Source organism: Manacus vitellinus, unplaced genomic scaffold (assembly GCF_001715985.3).
Source record: "Manacus vitellinus isolate BGI_N305 unplaced genomic scaffold, ASM171598v3 scaffold_31_pilon, whole genome shotgun sequence".
NCBI lineage: Eukaryota > Metazoa > Chordata > Aves > Passeriformes > Pipridae > Manacus > Manacus vitellinus.
Window position 1 is genome coordinate 2,363,869 of NW_021940379.1, and position 22,376 is coordinate 2,386,244.

General features: G+C 40.9%; 1 protein-coding gene across 1 annotated transcript in view; it reads left to right on the top strand.

The window, feature by feature from the left end:
* The window catches only part of HECTD4 (HECT domain E3 ubiquitin protein ligase 4), a 71,457-nt gene that overhangs the window by 26,585 nt on the left and 22,496 nt on the right, over window positions 1–22,376 (top strand). Inside the window, exons 17-51 of the mRNA XM_018076353.3 lie at window positions 363–491; window positions 1,624–1,748; window positions 2,765–2,918; window positions 3,228–3,328; window positions 4,085–4,283; window positions 5,133–5,279; window positions 6,375–6,479; window positions 7,208–7,371; window positions 7,715–7,948; window positions 8,081–8,273; window positions 8,438–8,542; window positions 8,626–8,714; window positions 9,053–9,228; window positions 9,635–9,770; window positions 9,931–10,072; window positions 10,171–10,337; window positions 10,904–11,050; window positions 11,334–11,518; window positions 11,943–12,096; window positions 12,368–12,648; window positions 13,116–13,305; window positions 14,146–14,227; window positions 14,806–15,008; window positions 15,189–15,324; window positions 16,383–16,565; window positions 16,798–16,968; window positions 17,366–17,535; window positions 17,969–18,084; window positions 18,933–19,036; window positions 19,289–19,450; window positions 19,603–19,751; window positions 19,995–20,074; window positions 20,189–20,352; window positions 21,453–21,690; window positions 22,082–22,218. Of these exons, the coding sequence (XP_017931842.1) occupies window positions 363–491; window positions 1,624–1,748; window positions 2,765–2,918; window positions 3,228–3,328; window positions 4,085–4,283; window positions 5,133–5,279; window positions 6,375–6,479; window positions 7,208–7,371; window positions 7,715–7,948; window positions 8,081–8,273; window positions 8,438–8,542; window positions 8,626–8,714; window positions 9,053–9,228; window positions 9,635–9,770; window positions 9,931–10,072; window positions 10,171–10,337; window positions 10,904–11,050; window positions 11,334–11,518; window positions 11,943–12,096; window positions 12,368–12,648; window positions 13,116–13,305; window positions 14,146–14,227; window positions 14,806–15,008; window positions 15,189–15,324; window positions 16,383–16,565; window positions 16,798–16,968; window positions 17,366–17,535; window positions 17,969–18,084; window positions 18,933–19,036; window positions 19,289–19,450; window positions 19,603–19,751; window positions 19,995–20,074; window positions 20,189–20,352; window positions 21,453–21,690; window positions 22,082–22,218 (5,418 nt within the window). The remainder of the gene's footprint in view (window positions 1–362; window positions 492–1,623; window positions 1,749–2,764; window positions 2,919–3,227; window positions 3,329–4,084; window positions 4,284–5,132; window positions 5,280–6,374; window positions 6,480–7,207; window positions 7,372–7,714; window positions 7,949–8,080; window positions 8,274–8,437; window positions 8,543–8,625; window positions 8,715–9,052; window positions 9,229–9,634; window positions 9,771–9,930; window positions 10,073–10,170; window positions 10,338–10,903; window positions 11,051–11,333; window positions 11,519–11,942; window positions 12,097–12,367; window positions 12,649–13,115; window positions 13,306–14,145; window positions 14,228–14,805; window positions 15,009–15,188; window positions 15,325–16,382; window positions 16,566–16,797; window positions 16,969–17,365; window positions 17,536–17,968; window positions 18,085–18,932; window positions 19,037–19,288; window positions 19,451–19,602; window positions 19,752–19,994; window positions 20,075–20,188; window positions 20,353–21,452; window positions 21,691–22,081; window positions 22,219–22,376) is intronic.

The window sequence follows — 22,376 nt, forward strand, 5'->3', positions numbered from 1 at the left end:
AGTAGCACCTTCAGGAATTAAATTTAACTCTGTGGTGGCATTATTTTCAGAATTAAAAACTTCTTGGAGTACTTGGGTATTACTGTAATGTTCCATACTTGAATGAAATTGTGCTGCCTCTTCGCATTTTTGTGAGTTATTTCAATAAAAATTCAGTGGTTTGCAACCAGTTTCTCCTCTAGAAAATGTGTTAAACTTTAAATCGGTAAAAAGAAAATTCTGCTCAAGGGAAATTATTTTTTGCTTTTGCTTGTCTTGTTCCTCAACGTTTTTTTGCCCTTCCCAATTTCCAAGTACAAGGATTGCCTGACTCCAGGGTGATTAAAGGTTCAGATAATGCAGAGTGTGTTGTTTATTTAAAGGCTGCATCCTCCTGCTTGAGGTACCTGATGGCTGTACAGAACCACCTCCTCAGTAACACTATTTTGATTAAACCTGATGAAAATGATGACAGTGACAGCTCCTTGCAGGGAGAGACATTGAAGGTACAGGTAAACACCAAGTTTTATTCTAGTATGGCTCTCTACAGTCACTGTGCCTGTGACACCTTGTTCCTGCAGTGCTTTCTGCTGGTGTTTTTGTTGGTTTTTTTTCCTCTTGGTGTAGTTAAATAACTGGAGAACAGGAAAAAACTTGTCTCTAGTAAAGTGTGCCATTGTTCTGTGTTGAATATTCCAGCTTGGGTTCTATATTGTCAGGGAGAGCAGACACTTCCTTCCTAAATATATATATAATGAGGTTTAAAATGTATTTTAATAAATCCATGTGCCAGGAATCCTTTCTGGTCACATTACCCCCCACACTTTTTCTTCTCCAAATCACTCAGGTTGTCCTTGAAGAATCATTTTTCAGGCTTTAATAGAAGAAGTTCTGCTTGTTTACCTCACCTTGCATTTTTAACTTACAAAGCCTGTATAGAACCACCTCCATCTGTTCAAAATAAAATCAATGAAGTTTGTGGGAAGGAAACTGTTAGAGGACAAGGTTTGATAATATCTATTAAAATAGTGTCATTTCATATTACCTCTGGAAAAGCCTTCAACAAACTCCCAGAAGTCAGGTTTGTCCTGGCTTCAGGTTGTCTTGTCACAGTAGTTCTTGTAATAATTCTCCTCTGGTGGTACTGATTTCTGAATTTCTGGTATTGTTTCTGAGCTGGTTTTGTCTGCTGCTCTCAGACTGTGTGTGCTTGTAACCTGCTGCAGTGGAAAGTTACTTGTTCAGGCTCATTGAGTAAATGCTAAATACTGTGGTATTTTTCTTGTGTCACTATTCACCCCCGTTTTCATTGTCCAGTTTCTCTCTCTACAGTGCTACTCATTCCTAGGACATTGTCACCAGTGCTGTACCTTGGCTGGCTTAACAGCTCTCTGCTGTGCTGGACTGTGGGGATTCCTTCCCTCTAGAAACTGGATGTGCATCCTGTAAAACATGCACCTAGTTTCTCCCAGCACTTTGGGGCTTAACATTAATCAAATTTAAGTGTTGGATGGCTCTCCTGCTGCAGGCCTGCCAGGTCACATTATCATTCTTTTCATTTGGAAACCCATCATTTTGTTCTGTTGTCCTTTTTGTGGGGATTCTCCAAAAATTTAAGTATCCTGTAACTCTTTTTGTCCCCAGGAACTAAAGACCAGCATTTTGTCTCTGGCTACACAAATTCTGACAGGATGTGATGAGGTCTTAGAAATGCTGCAACAAGTCACTACAGCACTAATAAACAGTGACATTTCTGACAGGGAGCAAAGGTAAGACAAGGAGGACTTTCCTAATTTGAAAACAGTGTTGCTTTTTGTGATTTATTGTACAAGCACAATTAGCATTAATTATTCTTTATAACTTGAGCTTTGAATGTATAGGATCTATTTGTTCCTGTAGCATTGGTTTAGCACTTGTAAAGAATTGAGAATCAGACTCTCCATGTCAGTCCTGATAATCTATAGGTTGATGTATCCACAGAACCTCAAATTGACAAGGTTTTAGTCAGTTACAATAATATTTATGAGGAGGATACCTGGAAATAAACTGGAATTAGCTGGGAATATTCCTGTTTATTTTGAAATTCCTGGTTATTACATCTCTAGTAGCTGGACTGGATATTTTATCCATGACAAGCCCTGGATGTTGTTGATATCCCACGTTTCATCAGATAGCAACACCTTGCCCTTCCCTGTCTTCCCTCCTCCTAAAAATATACATTGGGAATGGTATATAAACAGAAGCTGTGAACTTTTCTCTCCTTAAACAAACACTTCCCTCTCCCAGCTGTGTTTCAGGTTTCAGTTCCTGCTTTTCTGTGCCCACAAGATTAGTTGTGTTTATTGACAATACACAGTTCCTTGGAGATATTTTCAGATGGTTTCATGCTCAAATATATTTTGGTAGCTCCACGTTCTTTTCATGTACTTTGAGCTGTGTGTGCTGGGAGCTGATATCCAACTGAACAAGTGCATTTGTGTTTGATGGGCACTTTCATCCCATACCCAGGGGAGCTTAGCATTTCCTAAGTAATTATTAAACTGTTGATTTACTGTCTTCTGGTCTCTGATTGTTTAGTGAGAATTGTCAGCAAAGACAAGGGCACTGACACTTCGGAGAAATAACTGTTTTCAAGATGAAGTTTCTTGGTGGTTTTTTTAATATAATGCAAATGTTCTGTGCTGAATTTTGAATTGCCTGCTGCAAGATTAAACAGCTGACTAAAAAGAGAAGTGATATTCTGTGAAAATAGTTGTTCCTATGTAAACTGTGACTCTCCTTACAGGTTAAAAGGGCTGGAGCAGATTACAAAGGCTACAATGCTTGGTCACCTGCTCCCTGTCCTGCTGACATCTCTGATGCACCCCAATTTGCAGACCCTCACCATGGCTGATGCCCTGATGCCTCAGCTGGTGCAGCTGGTTCTTTATACCAGTCAGGTATGGGCTCTGTGGCAGCTCTTGGCTGCAAAGGACAAAAACTGTTCTAAAAATGGTTCTAAACATGTTCTAAAATGCTGCAGATTTTGGTCAACTTTCTGCAGTAACTGATCCACAGATCAGAGTTTTTAAGAATTTCTCAACAGCTGCCAAAGCTGATAAAGCTGAATGTGAAATTTCACTTGCTACCACAGTAATGATTTATTGTCAGTAACAACATACAGGGGGATTGTTAATTATTTCAATTGTGAGGTTTTTAAAGTGCTTTTCTGTTTGCATGTCCCTAACACTGTGTATTTTGGGCCACAGACTGCACTGCTGCTCAAAACCCAGTCTCCAGTTTTCTCAGAACTGAACAGTTCCCCCAGTTGTTCTTCAGAGCAGAAAGGGAAGCTCTTACCTGATGAAAGGTGATTTTCCTTACATTTGGGTCTTTTTGTGGGACAGACTCTCCGAGCTGTAATGTTCATTTGTCCATTGTTGTGGGATAAATCTGAAAGCAGCAATTTTTGTTTTAGTTAATTTTTAAAGGCATGTTGTAGTGATTTCCAAGGCTGTTTTAGATTTATATAAGCCTTTAAAAAAGGCAATTAGTTCCAATTTTTTTTTGCATATATAATTAAGCTATGAATATCTTCAGGTTGTTTACACAGAGTATGGTTTGTTTTGTTTTTTCCCCTCACCTCAAGCATTAAGAATTAATTCCAAATGTTCCTCTTCAATAAATCAGGCTAAGGAAGACCATCAAGAGAAAATGTAAATTGTTCTGGCAGCAGGAGATACAGAATTTAAACCATTGCAAAGATATTAAATTGTTTAATTTACAGAGAGAAATATAAAGTTTGAACTCCTGCATTTAAATCCTGTGTCTCAGCTCAAAGTTATCAAGCTCCTGCTTAAAAACAGAAACAAATAGCTAAATTAAATTAAAATTACTTACTTAAAAATAGCTGTGTTGGAAAATTTGTAGCATTAAAGGACTTTTGAAAATGTTTAATACATATAATGTATAAATTCCCTCAATACAGTTATACCTAAACCCAGGAGTCAATACCTTGTGTCCCTTTGTATCGATGCTGAGAGGTGATTTTAAGTATTTGATATTTTAATGAATAATAGAAATCCGTCTGTTGAATTTTAGGGCTAATTTCTCCCTGTCATTTCAGAATGCTGGAAGAGAAAGAAGAGCCAGGATTCCTCACTGGGTTGAAGATCCCTGCTCCGTGGGCTGCTGGGAAGACTGTAGAGACAGTTCATCCCGTCAGGGATAACTATAAATTTAAGGAAACTGTCCACATTCCAGGAGCCCGCTGTTTGTATCTTAGATTTGACAACAGATGCTCTTCCCAGTATGATTATGATAAGGTAAGAAAGGGCCAGTTCAGAACCTCTGGAATGAGGAAGTTTCCTCAAAAGAAGTAGCAGCAGTTCTGAAATGGGATAAATATGGTGGGGGGATTAGGGTGTGTTTTGGTTTGGTTTTTCCCCTCAGAAATTTGTATCAACTCCTCAGGTTTTTTAAAAAATAATTTCAGAGTGGCTCAGACTGTCAGAGTTTGACTTCTTTCTCACCTTGGCTCTTGTTCAGTTTTCCTGATTCCTCAAATTCTAATCGAGTTGCCTTCTCTGATCAGCACAGTTGGTTTAAACTGGGCAGAACTGGAGAGGTTACTTTTTTCCTTGATGACAAATAACTTGTTTACATGGATTAATATGAACAAGTATTTTCAATTTCAAGAACACAACTAATAGCACATAAATTTGTATTATCAGAGAGCTACTTGTGCTGCTTGCTAATTCCTGCTGTCTGTTCCTTGACACAGAGCAAGTCCTGTGATACTCCATTAGTTATTCATGGGCATCTTTAATATTAATGTCACCCATTAGTGGTTAAACTCCCCCAGAAAACTCTGGGCTTCATCATGTTCCCACTAAAGTCACTGACAGAACATGAACTTTGATGGGAGCAGGATCAATCCCTCATTGGTAGAGAAGCAGTGTGTTCTAGTCAGCTCAGCATGAGGATTGTAATTCAGGATTTCCTCTCTGCCTCAGTTTCCCCATCTGTAAAATGGGGATAATAATACTTACCCTCCTCCCCTCACCAAGCTGTGAGGGTTTGTTAATGTTGAGGAAGCGCTTTGAGAATGGAAAGCGCGGTGTAAGTGCTAAGTATTATTATTATTATTAGATTTTCTTGTTTTTCTCTTACAGTCTAACAGTGTATTTTATGTTTTGAAGTTGGTGATCTATGCTGGTCCTAACACAAACAGTAGGAAGGTTGCTGAGTATGGAGGCAATACACTGGGATATGGCAGCCGTAGTGTCTTAGGAACTGGTTGGCCCAAGGACTTAGTAAAGGTACAGTATTATCATCCAACAATATTCCCCATAGAAAGATTCCCCTTTGGAAACCATGTCAAGCCCATTTTACCCTCATAGCAATGAAATCCAAGCTTTTTAGTGTACATTTATCCCTGCTAAGTGAGTTATTCCTTGGGGAATAACATTAAACTCAGCTGTATGTCACGTGTGATGCTTCTCTTGTTTTATGCCTTACTGGAATTCCTGGTGGAATGTTTCAGTCCTGGAGTCTCTAATGGCACTGCTCTTCTCATGAGTACCTCCTCCTAGGAGAAGTCCCTGCACAATCTGAGGCTGTGCAGATTTTCTTAAGGTCCCTGGGCATAAGTCTATTTTTTTAACAGTAACCCCCAAATACAACAAGTAGGAAACATAACTTTCCAACCATTTCTGTTGCATTTAAAAATTTCATTGGATGCTTTTGACAGTAAAACTAAGACAGAAGAATCCTGTAAACTTCTTGAAACCTCAACATTTCAGTAATTTGACAGTGTGTTCCCTCAGACTTTATGCAGTATGATTATTCTTTTGCATGTTTGTGCTGCTACATTGTCCCACATTAAAACTGGGTTTATGTACATAACAAAAAATCATTTTAACAAGAAAATCAAGTGGTAATAAACTGGAAAGCAATTTCAGACAAGCACTTCATTGTTCACAGTTAATGGAATTTCATTTATTTCTCACACATAGATTTTGATATTGCTTTTTTAGCAAACTCTTTGATGAATATGTTGTCATTCTCCTAATTGAAGAACTTGTCTGTCTTCCTTCAGGAAGAGCATTGTTAATTATTGCCTGGTTTCTTGCAGACAAACAATGAAAATCGAGGCTAAGTAACACACTGATAAATTCTACTTTTGATTTTACTTCTATGGTGGTTCTTTTTGTTTTCTTGTAGGTAGCCAGCAGCAAAATTAAGATTAAATAGCCCATTGAAAGATGCCCTTAGGAAAGGGGAGAATCTTAAATACAAATATATAATTGGAGATAATAAGACTCAGCAATAATCTATAAAATCAGCCTGTTTGTTTGTCTCAATCCTTAAATGTGTCTTCTTTTTTTCTCCCCTCCTCCCACCACCGTGTGAAGGTGGAAGGGGACACAGTGACCTTCTCCTTCGAGATGCGGAGCGGGCGGGAGCACAACACCCCCGACAAGGCCATGTGGGGCTTTGCCTGCACGGTCCGAGCACAGGTACTCCAGCATTCCAGGGAGAGGTCCAGTCTCCACTACCTTCTGCCTCTTACACGTCCCAGATCACACAGAAATGCATTTCCAAGCTGGGAGCTTGAAATTTAAATCAGAACTAACTTAGTGATTTTGGCAGTGAGACAGTTCACCTGTTGGCAGGAGCCAAGGCTTAGATGTCTGGCCTCCTTAGCTGGAGATCCCTGTGGATGGGCTGCCTCATGCTTAGGGATTTATGGAGATAGTTATTATCAAATCTGTCTTATCCACCTCCTGTCATTGGCACTGGACCTGGAGGAAGTCACTTCAGTACCCCTTGCTGTTTGTAGATCAGGATTTCTTTGTAACAACCTGAAAATCAGAGTATTTAATGAGGAAATAATGATTCCAACCCATAAAGAAGAGAGAGGAGGGATGCTGGGATCAAATAAAAGGAATCTTGAATCCTACTACCAGGAAGTTAGGACTGGGCCTGTGAGATGACAGTGAATGAACCAAAAATAACTTTACCTTTTCCTTCTTGGTTCAGGAAAATAATGTTTAAATCCCTTATTTCTTGAGTTCTTGTAAATTGCTGCTAATTGTTAAGCCTTTTTTCAGTGTAAGAGGTGTGATTGACATAGAGCTGTATCTCTTATCTATAAGATTATATATCAAATCTCCTATCTTGAAATATGTTGGGATGGACTTCATGGTTCATGGATTAGTTAAACTCATCCCTGTTCCTGCTTCAGGAATCCTCAGAGGACGTGTCAGGGGGTTTGCCCTTTCTGGTGGATCTGGCCCTGGGCCTTTCTGTGCTGGCCTGTTCCATGCTGAGGATCTTGTACAATGGACCAGAAATTACCAAAGATGAAGAAACCTGTCAAGAGCTCTTAAGATCTAAACTCTTACAAAGGTAAAAAAAAAAAAAAATCCATTTTGATCAGAGTTCCCATGTGGGTTTTTTCTGTGGGAAGGTGACTTGTGTAGTTGTGCTTTAAGGTGATGTTTTGATAATTTTACCTCTAGAGTTTGTTCAGCAGTTCTGAGTTGCCTAAAAACTAAGGGACTATTCTCTAGAATAGAAGGGGTTTTAGAGTAAAAGGAGGGTTGTGTTATGCTTGGTACAAGCCACGCTTTGTATGTTAATATATAAATATATTAATATTTAGTCTTTGTAATGTGTTGTTGACTGATGTGTCTTTCTGAATGAGTTAGGGGAAAAAAAGAATCCTTTTTACCTGTATTTATTTTTCCAGGTGCCAGTGGCAGGTGGAAGCCAATGGTGTCATATCTCCAGCCCTTACTCCAAGTCCCTCTCCGTTGCCTCTTACTATAGATGAAGACAGAGAATTCACATATCCCTCTGATGTCCTTGTGCCTCCTGTTGGACACTACTTTGACCTGCCAAGGATTAGGCTGCCTCCAGGAATCATGATAAAGCTCAGGGAAATTTCTGGACGTGCTCGGCCTCAATTTAGACCCAGTATAAAGTGGGTGGTCCTTGTTCCACTCTGGTTTTTAACCTTGTTTGTGAATGCAGCATCTTGTGATTCGTAAATATGAATTGTCAGAGTTTGTCTGTTACTCCTGATTAGTCAGTGTGGCTTTCCCTCTATCCCTAGGGAAGTGATCCAACCAGAAGTGATGGAGGAGATGGTAGTTTCATGTGTGATTAAACATTTGAACTTGGTGGATGCTCTCCAGTCCCTGATAAATTTCCAGTATCAGGAAGAACACGCTGAAGAATATGATTTACTTTGTAAAATCATGGGAGAGACCTTTAAGAAACTAAATGCCATGGAGAGGCAATTGCAGGTAAAAATAAAAGATCACAAAGAACCAGAAGGCTTTTTTTTGAGAATAAAAGGGTATTTTAGAAACACAGAAATACAAAATGTACTCAGATTTTTTCTTTTAACACTTTCTCTGCTCCTTAAGATGAACAAGTGCAATAAGTGTTATTTTTGCCTCTTGATTAGAGTGTGGCTGAGCTGGAGCAGAAGTGGCAGAACGAGGTGGATGATGCCATGCATGGGAAACTGGAGAACAATGTCCCATTCTTTTATGATTATCACTTCAACGAGGTGAGCACTGGGGCTGCTGCGTGTGCTCGTGCTTCGCGCTGCCCTCCCAAAACATGTTCATCCCCTCCCTTCACTTTGTTTAGAGCAAGATGAAAGAACTGGAGCTTCTGTGTTCAATGAAGGAAGTTTCTTTTGATGGAAGTGATCTGGAGAACGTGGTGCTGGCATTAAGGTCAGTAGGTGACTGTGAAGTGTTTTTAGGGAAGGTGCTTAAAAGATGGGCAAATGTAATCAGCTGTGGAATTTCAGTGAGTTCCAAAAGTTGTCTCTGATTAAATTGTTCAAAACATTTGTGCTAAATATATTGATATTAGTACCTACAGCTGATTGTACCTCCTAACAAATCACTTGTTTATTTCTTTAATTTTTCTGCTTTCTACTTTATTGGCATAAAATACATTGATACCCTCTGTCTTCTGTAAAGTAACCTTTCTCACAGTGGCACTTCCTTTCAGAAAGCTTTAAAACACAATTGAGTTTGCTTCTTTTATATTTCCTTCATAATCTTAGGGAGAAGTTCTTCCAGGAGGTGAATTCCCTGATACAGAAGACCTCTCATCCCCTTGCAAAAACAAAAACCTTGGTGAAGAGCTTGATGAACAGAGCAGAGCTGTTACTGCATGTCACTATTGCAGCACAGTCTGGTATCACAAGGAGTATCTCTGGGACCCCTGCAGAGACTCCAGGTAGATATTTAATTACCTGCATTTTTTAAAATATAACTTTTTTTTTAATTTTCCCTCTTTCACTTAAAATGAAATTTTTTTTTCTTTTTTTAAATTAATTTCATTCTTTTGCATTAAATGAAGTGAGTCTTTGTTTTCTGATTGCCATAGTGAAAGTAGAGTAATGTCTGAGGAATAATATGTGGAATTTAAACCTTAATCTCCTGATTTATTGGGGAAAAATACTTAACCAAATCAAAAGAAAACTGATTTGAAACAATACCTGGAAATCCTCAGATTTTAGTTGTGCGTTCTTGCTTAGTCTCGGTTTTTGCTTTCACTGGAACGTCCACAGTGATTTTAAAACGAGTTTGTAAATAATTTCCCACACCAGGAGTGACATTGTTTTGTGTTTGATGATTTGCAGCCTGTAAATCAGCCTCTGAGACCAAAGTGATCTCCCACGCCGTGCGCCAGCCCGTGTTCCTGCGCAGCATGTCGGCCCCGTCCGACCTGGAGATGATTGGGAACGAAGACATCGAGTTTGCTCGAGCAAGTCAGAGGTACCCAGGGGTTTATTCCTTTCAGCTGCTCTGTAGTAAAGTGCCTGTGTTGATAAATTCAGAAATTCTGCAAGTGCAGCAGATTTGCTGTTCATTGGATCGGGTGTAATGATCCTGTATCCCAAAGATCCAGTATCCCAGTGATCCTGTATCCCCACAGGCGCCGGCACGTCACCAGCCACAGGAGCAGCTCCTTCACTCTGCTCCAGTCCCTGGCCATCGAGGACAGCAGGGACAAACCCACCTACAGTGTCTTACTGGGGCAGCTCTTTGCTTTCATTGGAACCAACCCTGACCAAGCGGTATGGCAGCATTTCATTCTCAAATTCAAACTCGCACCAAAACAGGAGGTGTCTGCTTTGTGTCTCACTCACAAAATAACCCCTCCAAACCCTTGCAGGTGTCCAGCAGCAGTTTCCTGCTGGCTGCCCAGACCCGCTGGCGCCGCGGGAACACCAGGAAACAGGCGCTGGTGCACATGAGGGAGCTGCTGACGGCGGCCGTTCGGGTCGGGGGCGTGACCCACCTCGTAGGCCCCGTGACCATGGTGCTTCAGGGAGGACCAAGGTGGGCTCATTTCTCCAAAAACGAGCGTTTTGGTCTCTGTAGAAAATTATAAATTGCTTACGAAGTAAAACTGTGAGAAGTGAGTAGTTGAGAGGGCACAAGTTGGCAGAGCTAAGGTTGGAACAAAGACCTTGGGCCTCGTGGGGTAAAGAAGCAGAAATTTCTTAGAAATGCTTTTATTTGTCTGTAGATGAACTTTTATACTGGGATCACATGTCCACAGATATATATATAGGGTATTTTACTCAATTGATTTAATTCTAAATTAATGTTAATTAGGTCTTAGTGGTAGAGTTAGCTGATACTGTCATCTAAATTTGATAAATGTTTTCAAGTATTTTGTTTGTAGTCAGACTTCAATCATATCTGAGCTATAATTACCATACTCTCGTATTTACCTATGTTTCAAATGAAAACATTAAGTGACTTGCAATTTTCCATCTAAATCTCCCTTGAGTAATTCTTACCATGTGCTGATTATTATTTTTTAAAGCTACATATTTGGAAGTTTGTTCACCTTCTTTAACCTAGAAAACCTTCCATTCCAAATATCTCGCTCCCAACAGGATTGAGGAGCTCACGTGTGGCGGGATGGTGGAACAAGTGCAGGAAGCCTTTGGGGAGACGATGACGTCCGTGGTGTCCCTGTGTGCCCGTTACCCCATCGCTTGTGCCAACAGCATCGGCCTCCTGTGCACTATTCCTTACACAAGGTATGGATTCAGGAAGGGAAGGAGGCATCCACACCTGTCCTTATTAGCCTTTGCCTCAAGGAGAAGCATTATATAGTATAAATATACTCCATTCTTCACCGTGAGAGCATCCTGTTAAATTAGCTCAGAATACAGAGTTTCATCTGGGAAGGACAAGGGAGACAGAACTGTCTTTCTGCAAAATGAACTGATTAACTACAGTTAGCAGCAAGTTCTGGGTTCCCATTGTGTCTGTTAGTGATTGAAAAGTTCCCTAAGTAAAACCTGAATTTCTCTTCTGCAGGAGCGAGGAGAAGTGTTTGGTGCGCAGTGGGCTGGTCCAGCTCATGGACAGGCTGTGCAGTCTGAGCAGCCAGACAGAATCCAGCTCCAATGAAAAGCAGACCAAGAAACAGAAGGTGGCCACCATGGCTTGGGCTGCCTTCCAGGTGCTCGCCAACCGCTGTGTGGAGTGGGAGAAGGAGGAAGGTAGGAACACTCCAGATATCTTTCTGTTGAGTGCCTGAGGAGTGCTGTAAATGGATTTAAAACAGGGCACTCACTCACCATGACTTAGTACTGTGGGGGTTCTTTAGAACACACACGTGATTACAAAAATAAGTCGATTTTCTTCTCGTTTTTTAAACTGTAGCTTTTTTTTTTCCCTCCATATGAGAGTGTTAATTTTGCAGATAATTGCAGGTCTTTACTTTGTTCTGTCTAGATGTAACCAGAGACCCTGAGTTGTCACTTTGGCATTTCTCCTGTGATAGGGTTCACCTGTAACATACATAATCTTACAGACACATGGCTGTTGGCCAATGGGATGTAGATGCTGTATCAGGGTTTATTTTTTGTAGGTGTGCACATTCATTTTTGATGACAACTGTGTATTCTTGCATTCCTCTTGAAGGTGGTTCCACAGATGCTGTTCACTCAGGGCTGGCTCGTCAGGTCTCCAGCCTCCTCACCAACCACCTGGCACGAGCCACCGAGTGTTGTGGCAACCAGGCAGCAGGGAATGATGCCCTTCAGGATGTCCTCAGCCTTCTTAATGACCTGTCAAGGTACCAGGCCTTTTTTCTACACTATTTTTTTTTCTATGTATGAATATTCTTTTGGGGATTTTTTCAAACCATTCTAAATCTTGATTGTAAACTGACAGTCTTAGTGTTTAATCAGTGCTGTCAAGTTACGTAACCATTGCTGCAGATGTTTTGTCACACGCTGGAATTGTTTTTAATACATTTTTAAATAATCAATTTGTTTTGAATTTCAAGAGCATCATCAATCAGTTATTTGTTTTCCAGCAGCAGACTCCTGTTTTTGCCCTTTCAGGAGTCACATAGGTAAAGCCATCCTGAGCCAGCCAGCCTGTGTGTCCAAGCTCCTGTCACTTCTCTTGGACCAACGTCCTTCTCCAAAGTTGGTCCTTATAATCCTCCAGCTGTGTCGTGCTGCCCTGCCCCTCATGAGTGTTGAGGACTGTGGAAATGTGGAGTTGCCTCCCTGGAGTTACTCGGTGCCCTCTCTGAACAGCGAGCAGGATGATCCCAGTGATCCAGCCTCCAAGATTGCCTCCCTGCTGCTGGCAAAGCTGGCAGATTACGTAGTACCAGGTACCAACAGCTGTTTGGTGTTGTGCTTTTGTGAGAAATTGCAAGGAAGTCATGTTTTATGGAATCAGAGAATGGAAGGGACCTTAAAGATCTTGTTCCACCTCCTGCCATGGGCAGGGACACCTTCCACTAGACCAGGTTGCTCCCAGCCCTGTCCAGCCTGGCCTTGGACGCTTCCAGGGGTGTGACAGTCACAACTTCTCTGGGCAACCTGTTTCTGCAAGGAGCTTTTGTATGGACAGAAAGTTCAGGTATTGGAAGGTATATGATATGTCAGTGCTGAAAGAAGGATATTCCTGTGACTTTCCATCTGCCTCCTAATTTACCTGTTCTCAGACCAAGGTGTGTCTCAGGGATGATTTAGACCTATCTGAGGAGTTTTAGTATTAGTGTCAAGGGTAGAAAAATTTGTTGATGAGCTCATGGTTGTGTTTTTCTTTGTTTTCTTTTTTCCTTTCTACTTCAAGGATGCCAGACAGTTCTTTCTCCAACTGCCTCTGAGCCAGATACTACCTTGGCAAAAGCCAGCCCTAAAAATTCCATAAAAGGTGATAAAGACCCTGGAGAAGAAAGCGAGGCAGTGGATGGTAAACTCTCTATTTTTATTCATAAACGAGAAGATCAGTCATCCCATGAAGTCCTTCAACCATTACTAAGGTAATCTTAGCTCACTGGATTTGAATTAGCAAGCAATTTTGACTTTATTTTCTTTTTATTTTTTCAGTGCAACAGCTGTAGAAAAATCCATCCTAGATGTAATAGCAAATGGGAAAGCAAAGTGTCTTCCCAATTTGTTGTGTTTACTGGCAAAACAATAAGATAATGCAAAGGAACAGAAGAACATCATCTGTCTGAAAACAATCACATGAAAAATTAGCTACTTAGAGTCAGTTTTTCTGATGGAGTATCATTTGTCTTGTTTGTGGTGTGACAGACTGTGTAGGACTAACAAATAGAACTGTCAAAGCAAAGTGGCTTTAAAAGCATTGCTTTTAATAATGCATAAGCTGGACAATAATTTGCTATTAAACCTTCTTTAGTATTCTCAGTGCTCACCTGGACGTTGGGATCAGTGAATGTCAAACAGCCAACGTTACCTCCTCTTGCATTTTGTACTGTTTGTTTCATCTTCCCCCCTTCCATGTTGATTTTGAACCCATACTCTAAAAATTATACTTAAAGGTACAGGTGAAAGGTTAACTCAGAACTCTTGGGAATTTGTGATCAATAAAAGTCATGATGCTTCTTTTTGAAGGGGGAAGGGATAAATTGCTTTGCAAATAACTACATTCAATAGCATTAAATTCTTCTGTAAAATAGTGCTATTGGGAATGTCTGTAACTGCCAAGGATTTCTATTACTGTTGACCCTTTTAGTTGCTAGAGTTACTTTCAAATAATTTAAAAACACCCATAATGTATTGAATGGATTGTGTAGTTCAACTGTGTTTTCCACCAGTGAGAACAAAGCTCATGTGTTCTGTTTTCACTCCAACAGTAGCTCAGAAGGTCGTCCATTCCGGCTGGGAACTGGAGCCAACATGGAGAAAGTGGTGAAGATGGATCGAGACATGACAAAAGTAAGGAAAGGAATAACCAAGGAATTATTCAACATCAGAATTCTTAGTTTTTACAACATTTAGCAAAGGAGACTTTAACTGTTCAGAAAGAAAATTTTATGTCATATTTGCATTATATAGTTACAGATGTAATTATAGGGGTAAATGATGAAAAAGAATTTCAGCTCATGTTTCCTCCAACCATTGTAGGTCATGTTTCAGCCCCCTTAATATCCTTCTTCATGAAGTGTTTAATGCACACAGATAGTATAAATTTTAAACCATATGTTTAAATTAAAATGTCATGTATATTTTTGGACATATTCTTGATTATTTGCACCAGAAATATTCATTTGTGGCTTTTTGATCATAGAAACTCTACTGTTCATCTAAAAATGGAATATTCAAGTCTATGAATTGATCCCTGATCTGTTTGTAGATGATAAAAAGCAAGAGAAAGAAAGAACTTGTCTTTTGCCTGTGACTAATCCACACAAAGGAGGGTGTTTTGCTGTGTTCTCAGTACTTTTACATACACAGAGGGAGGAGAGTGGCCAAGCAGATCTAACATTGATATTTATCTTCTATTTCATTTGCAGAGTGGCTGCTGTGAAGTTATTACAGAAGAAGCTGCTGCAGCTCTTCGAAAGGCAACAAAGTGGGCACAGTCTGGGCTGATAGTGAGTGTGGGACCACCCATAGAGACTGTGAATCCAGAAACCACGAGTGGGTTGTCCACTGGGGACAAAAAGAAGACAGCACAAACATCCATTTGCAGAGAGAGGAATTCTGAGCTTGCCAGGTGGGTCCCTCAAAGTCTACATTCTGCCTGTCTGTGTACCAGGATTTGTAGCAAACAATCTGGCTGTTCATAAACTTCCCTTTTTTTTTTTTTTTTGTGCTGTATGTTGTTGACAACTGAGGCTTCTTTCCTTGTGTGGCTTTGGAACTGATGGTGGAATTGCCTCTGTGTTGTGCACAGGACAGACCCCGTGAGGCCGTTCATCAGCGGGCACGTTGCCAACAGCATGGCAGCAGAGGTGATCGCGCTGCTGCACAGCCTGCTCATGGCCCCAGAGTCCAATGCAGCCCAGATCTGGACCACAACTGCTGAGAAAGTGAGCAAACTGAGCACTGAGTATCAAACTCACCAAGCATGTGTTCATTAGTTAAGAGAACTTAATTATTATCAAGTTTCTAAGTTACTCCGTTTCAGTTTACCATGTGGAACAATTCAGACTGGGGGGTGTGACTGCACAGAGCCAGCTCTCTCCAGCAGAAATTCTGTTTCACTCCTGTGTGGAAAGAAAATTAAAATTATGTTATTTTCTCTTTTTGAATATGCTCAAATTTTTTTAAGAGTTAACATAAAATAGATTCCCAACCAAATCTGACATTCATTTACTGAATTTTAAAAAACTACTAGAAAGGAGATTAAATTACTTTGGTACTTTATGATGAAAACACTTGCTGAAATTTTCCATATATCCACAAACTACACTATGATTACATTATGGTTACCCTCACAACTTTTTAATGCCTACAAAGAACAGAAAAACTTTCAGATCACTCACCAAGCACAAGAATCTATCTGATGTCTTAGGGTTTAAACAATCATTTAATAATAATAAAAAGAATAATTTATTGATTATTAATAATAAATTAATAAACAGTATAATATACACAATAATATATAAATAATAATAATCAAATAACCAGAAATTATCCATCACTAGATAATGTGTTGTGATGCTCTAATTCACCTGTCATTCTTTCCAGGCATTAATAATAGTTTAGGGAGTTCACTTGCCTTTGGGTAGTTATTCTGTTTGCTGTTCATTCCTCTCACTCCGTGGCCTCTGAAGGTAGAAAATGTTGGCTGGGAAGCACAACACGTTCCTTTTATGTTCCTCTGAATCCTGCAGCACCTAATCTGCTGCTCTTTGAGAAAAGACTTTTGCTAAGATTATATTCTCTTCTAAAAGTTACCAGGGAATGGACGTGGCTTTGATGGTGTTCACACTTCACAGAACTTGGAATATTCTGAGTTATATAATTCTCTTCAAGAACAAAAATAATTCTTCTGAGACTGTGTGGGCTGGAGGCTTGGGGCGTTGGGTTTTTGTTTGAGTTGTGCTTTGAAGTCATTCTCTGGTGGTTTTGCTTCTGTCTCCAGGTTCTGTCTCGGGCTCTGATGTACATTCCACAACTTGGGAAATATGCAGAGAGCATTTTGGAGAATGGGAGCAGCAGTGGAAGGAAACTTGCTAAACTTCAAAGAATCGCTCGGCAGGCAGTGGCTGCCCTGTGTGCTCTGGGGGGCTTTAAGGAGACAATTAAAATAGGTTCTGAAGTCCAGGTAATTCAGCGCTGTTCCTATTTTATATCTTAAATGAGAATTGGTGCTTTCCTGCTGTTTTCCCTGCACTGGGAGACTCATGTGGTTGTGAAACAGCTGCAATGACACTTGTGGAGACTGTTCCTTAAAATACCCACCTGTGGTTGTGTGTGGGGTTGGTGTGTGGTGTCAAACACTCGCTGATCCTTGTTTGTAACACCTTCAATCTTATGCAGCCCTTCTTTGGTTGTAGGTTTTAGGTAAAGGAATAGCAGGAAGCATTGGAGTTGTGGCATCTATTAATGAACAAGAAGGTATAGCTACGGTCAAATTCCCACCTTCCAGTATAGACAGTAGAAAGACCTCCCAAGCAGCAGACACATTAACTGTTCCATTATCTAGGCTCTGTGTTCCAAGATCTGAGGTACGGGAGTTTTCACAATCCAATATTCAGTCTAATAGCAAATATTTATTGATTTCTGTCACAGCACACTGGCAGTTAATCTAAAGCACGTAAACAAAGTCTGTTTCATCTTTGATTAAAGATTCTTTGGAAAGTTTGCTTATGATTTTAAATGTATTTTAATAATATCTATATTTAAGTTCTCATTCGAGTAACGTGAATATTCACCTTTTGTGCTTAAAGATGTTGCATTGTGTACTATGTTGGGGGTTTTTTTGTTTTACTTTTGTTTTTTCTTTCTTTAACTGATATTTTGTGATAGTACAATATGAGAATTAACTCCAAATAATAAAACACCCTCATTTGCTAGAAACTAACTACTTGAATTTAACTTTTTACCATGCCCCCCCACCATCAGGCATTGCCTCTTCATAAACTGTCCATTACTGAGAAGGTAGTACAGGCAGTCCAGTCCATGTTGCTCCCTCAGGAGGGAAGTCTATCTATTCACACCTCACTTCCTGCAACAGGAGATGGCTCAACTCCAGTAATGGCAGTGGTCCGGCTTCTTGCTGAAATAAGAACCAGGTGAGTCCGTGGGCTTTGCCCAGTCCAGGCTGTTTGTACACAAATAGTCAAGGGAATTGCATGACTTCTTGTTTCTTCCTCTGTGGGTGTTGACATAGGACAGCAAAAATTCCTGTGTCTTCCTTAAGTGCAGTTTAGTGTCTGGGGGTTGTTCGTGAGTCCCAAAAATAAAGTGTCCCTGTAACACTGCCTTGAGCAAGTGCCTCATATAAATCCACTTCTGAAGCAGGGCAAAGCTGTCATTGGCGAGGTTCTAGTGGACAGCTAAGCAAGCAGACAAATAGATTAGTGGACACACTGGCTTTTAAAACAGCCTTGAATTCGGTACATGAAAAAACAGCTTTGAGTAGTCTTGAATTCAATGCATGTAATGACAGCTTTGACTTCAACATACACTTTTGTAATGCTTCAAATGTATTCTTTTTCCATTAAGAGCATGCCTGGTGATGGCTCAGCTGTTGGAAGACAGCTCATTCTGTGAAGAATTCATTCAACAGTGTCCAGCTGCTGTAGAAGTGCTGAATTTGGTGGCCCAGGAGTGCAGCCCTGGTATGTCTGACACTTTGTGCAGCTTCATTGTCATACTGGGCTCAGAAACAGAACAACTTTTAAAGTCATTGCAGTGTTTTGTCCTCCAGCTACTCAGAGTTTAGGAACTGGCACAGTACAGCATGTCTTGTCATTGCTGCAGAGCTGCTGATGTAAGAGCAGCTAATAATCACACTAAATCATTAAACATTAGGCATAAATTTAGACCAGGACCTGATCTTTGTATCACAGAAGATGCCAGTCCTGGGACTATGTCTTTTCCAAACTCTCTCCACTTTTCTTGCTTCCGGTGTATCCTACCCTGTATTCCTTGACATCACCATATGTTTTCTTTTTATGATCTTTTTGCTGTTTTTTACAATGCTTTCTTATCACTGAGCTCTCAGTTTCCTTCCCTCTTGTTTAAGGATAAGCAGTGGGCCCAGCAGAGGCCTTTGTTCAAGGGCAAGTTTTAAGAACGTGTCAGAGGAAAAGTGGCTAAAGCAAAGGATGTTTAGGGCAGGAGCCAAGTGATTACCAATGATCTCCAGTGTAAAAGGAGGAGCACTGATTTTTTTTTTGACAGCAGGCATAGATTCTTTTGACTTCCTACCTTTGCTGGGCTGTAAACATGCTCACTAAAATGAACTTTATATCTTAATTAAGTGTCTTTGCTAACCAAATATAAATTAAACATGAGGAAAACACTTGCATACATTAGACTTTGCCCCGATTTTGTTGTTTAGGTGAGACTGATCAAATCTCTTAAAGTGAGAATGTCATATTTATTCCTGTGTTAAGATGACCTTGTTGGACTCCAGTAACTAATTTGCTGGAAGCTCATGCCTTGGTGTGGTTTGTTGTTGCAGGGGAGAGGCTGCTGGTGGTGGAAATGCAGTGTGAGAGGTTACGGATGTTGTACCGGGACTGTGCCCGACCTCCCCCTCCTCCCCTCCAGGCAGACAGAAGGCAGGTGAGCACAGAAACAGCTCAAAGTCCTTTGCCTTCAGTGAACCCACTGGGTGCAGAGGGTCTGCCTGTGCTGGTGGAGCCAAACTGGTTGGATTCTTATTTAAACATTTCATTGAATGTGAATTTCTGTGATGGGATGTGGCTGCAGTTGTGGTAGTTGTATTAAATGTGCACCTCAAAGAGTGTGTGGTTGGATTTCAGAGGATGAATTTAACTGTAATTGGTAGAATAAACTACTCTGTTGTGTTTGCAGCCCAAAGAAATCACATGGAGCCCCTCCAGAGTGTTTCCCCCAGTGAGGGCATGTATGTTCTCCTCACACCTGGCAGCTGTGACCTTCCTGGCTGATCCCAGTGCAGGGGGGGGGCTCCCTCGGGGCACCTTCATCTATGCCACCTCACCAGTTCCAGTGCAGGTGAGAACTCACAACTCTCCAGCAGTTTGTGTCATTCAGTATTCAACAAAGGAAAAAAAAAAAAAGAAATTTCCTTTTTTACCTACGTTTTGTAGGTATTTTAAAAAAATACTCTTATTCTTTTTAAAAAGTATTCTTATTTTTATTTCTAGGCACCATCATTCTACTGGGAAATTGAAGTAGTTTCCTATGGAGATACAGATGATGACACTGGACCAATAGTTTCATTTGGATTTGCCACAGAAGCTGAAAAACGGGATGGTGCTTGGACAAACCCCGTGGGCACCTGTCTCTTCCACAAGTATGTTGGAAATGCACACCAGAAATCCTGGTGCTCAGTACATTTGTAAGCAGATTAGGGAGGAATACTGTGAACACATAGTAGGCAACATGCTCTTTTTAACTGAAATGTTAAAATGATGGACTAGAGTATCCTTGCAAAATAAAGGAGTTGAGTTGCCTTTTCGTTCTCACAGCTGGCAGTGGGTTGGAATCCTGCTTTGTTTCAGTGCTCTGGTTAATTCTTCTCCTTGTTGCTCCTCAGCAATGGGCGAGCAGTGCATTACAATGGCTCCAGCCTGCTGCAGTGGAAGAGTGTCAGACTGGATGTGACTCTCTCTCCTGGTATGTAAGAGCTTAGCTAAAATACTTATCTGCTAAATCAGAAAATCCTCTAAATGTCAGGGAAACAGTGGATGAGAAAACCAATTAAATCCTTCTTTTTATATTTTTCTCCAGGTGACGTAGCAGGAATTGGATGGGAAAGGACAGAAGGAACTCCCCCTCCTCCAGGGCAGCCAGCAAAGGGCAGAGTTTATTTCACGTATTGTGGGCAGCGACTCGGGCCATACCTGGAGGATGTCTCTGGTGGAATGTGGCCAGTTGTCCACATTCAGAAAAAGGCAAGCTGTAACAGAAATATATTGTTTGATATACTTTCAGAAATACTAAAAGCATAAAGTATTGAGCCTGCTTGCCTATCTATAAGAAGTAAATTAGTCACAGAATATTCTGAGTTGGAAGGGAACCACAAGGATCATCGAGTCCATCCCTTGAGTGAATGACCCATATGGGGATCAAACCCACAACCTAATAATTTTTACCTATCTGGAGTTGGGTTGAGGTATTTCATCTTCTCTGGTGCAATTTAGCATGATTTTGAATTTTTTCTGCCCATTAGCCCAGTAATGTGCAGCTGGCCTGATGAGATGCTGTTATTCTGTGCCAGTAGCCCCTCTGTTAGTATTCCCACCCAGCTCAAAGGCAAAAAAAAGGCAAGTTCAAAGTTTGTGTTGAGCAGCTTAATGCTTTCCCTGATAGCTGGGAACCCCTGTGGCAGGGAGATAGGATGAGCTTATCCCTTTGGCTGAGGTATTTTTAAAAAAAGAGCAAAGGGAAGGATCAAATCTGTTGCCTTAAAGTCAGAGAAATAATTCCCTGGACTATTTTTGAGTATTAAAGGCAAAAAGCACTCCTTTATTACAGCACCAAGGTGCACAGGAAGATTTTGAGCACACTGAGTTGCATAGGCTTTACAAGTTTGTGCTATCATCTGATTATAATATTCAGATTCTGGTTACAATATTTGGACATGACCTCATCTCTTACACCCTCTTCCAAAACCGTCCCTCCCATAGCACCGCCCTCACCATGCCCCTGACAAGCCTCCTGAATTTGAGTCGGAGGTCCCAGAAGGCCCCTTTCTTCATCTTTTCTTCCACTTCCTCATCTCCTTTGACACAGTATCAGCCTTCTGGAATGGTTTCAAGGCTCCTGAGTAGCTTTGCCTGGCTGTCAGGTGTTGTGTCTCTTGCTCAGTACATTTTCACTGATAGCAATACCCTTCACCTCATTCTTTTGCAGCTCTTAACAGAGAACAAATAAACTACATTTTTAGGAAACTTGCACAAAGGCACTTAGCAAGCAATACTAGTGAGCTGTGTAATACAGGTTTCATGGCTGCAAACCAATCCCCAATGCTCTGATGTGCATCTCCTTGCAGAACACCAAGGTCCGGGCTAACTTCGGCTCCCGGCAGTTTGCCTTTGCCGAGGGCCAGGCCCACCGGAACGCTGCCGACCTGTGCATCGACCTGGCCGAGGAGATCAGTGCCAACTTCGAGGCCCTGCCCTTTGCCATGGCCTCTGACAGTGACAATGACGCTGGCACCAGCATCGCCTCCGACCCCGGCACCCACGGGCCCCCCTGCAGGATCGCAGCCGTGGCCACGGCCCAACAACGTAAAGTGATAATGAATATTTAAATCTCTGGGCAGAAATTACAATCAATTAAATAGGATTTAAGCCCAGCCTGGTACTGCCTCTTAAGCACTGTCGAATCTGTGCTTATCTGATTTTAGACAAGGCAATTAAAAAATTCTTCTTTGGTCTTCCTCTGTATGGATGCGCAAATTATCCTTAATTAATGGAGCCACAATGAGAAATGATCTCATTAGGGTTGGGAATACAATAGGATGTTACATTTGGTTGAATCAGCCAATTGGTTGTGCTGTGTCAAAAGGCATTACATTCCCACTGACTGATTGGAGACCGTGGAATGCCGTATATCTCAAATTTCATGGAATATTTTTCCATGCATTCTGATCTCATTATCTCCATGTGTGTTTTGCAGAATATGACAGTGACACATCTTGCCACTATAAAATGGAGCTGAGCTATGAGAACTTTATCACCTCGGGTCCTGATCCTCACCCCCCTCCAATTGCAGATGATGAAAGTGATGATGATGATGACGACGATATTCCCCGGGTGAGGAACGTGGCAAACTCTGCCTCCTGTAATTTATAGACTGCAAACACAGATAGTAATTTAGATTTTTAGATTTTGCCACACAAGAGTTTTTCCTGCTTCTCTAACAAAAATGTAGCTGCTGTTAACTTCTCTCTTCTTGGTGTTCTTGTCTTTGT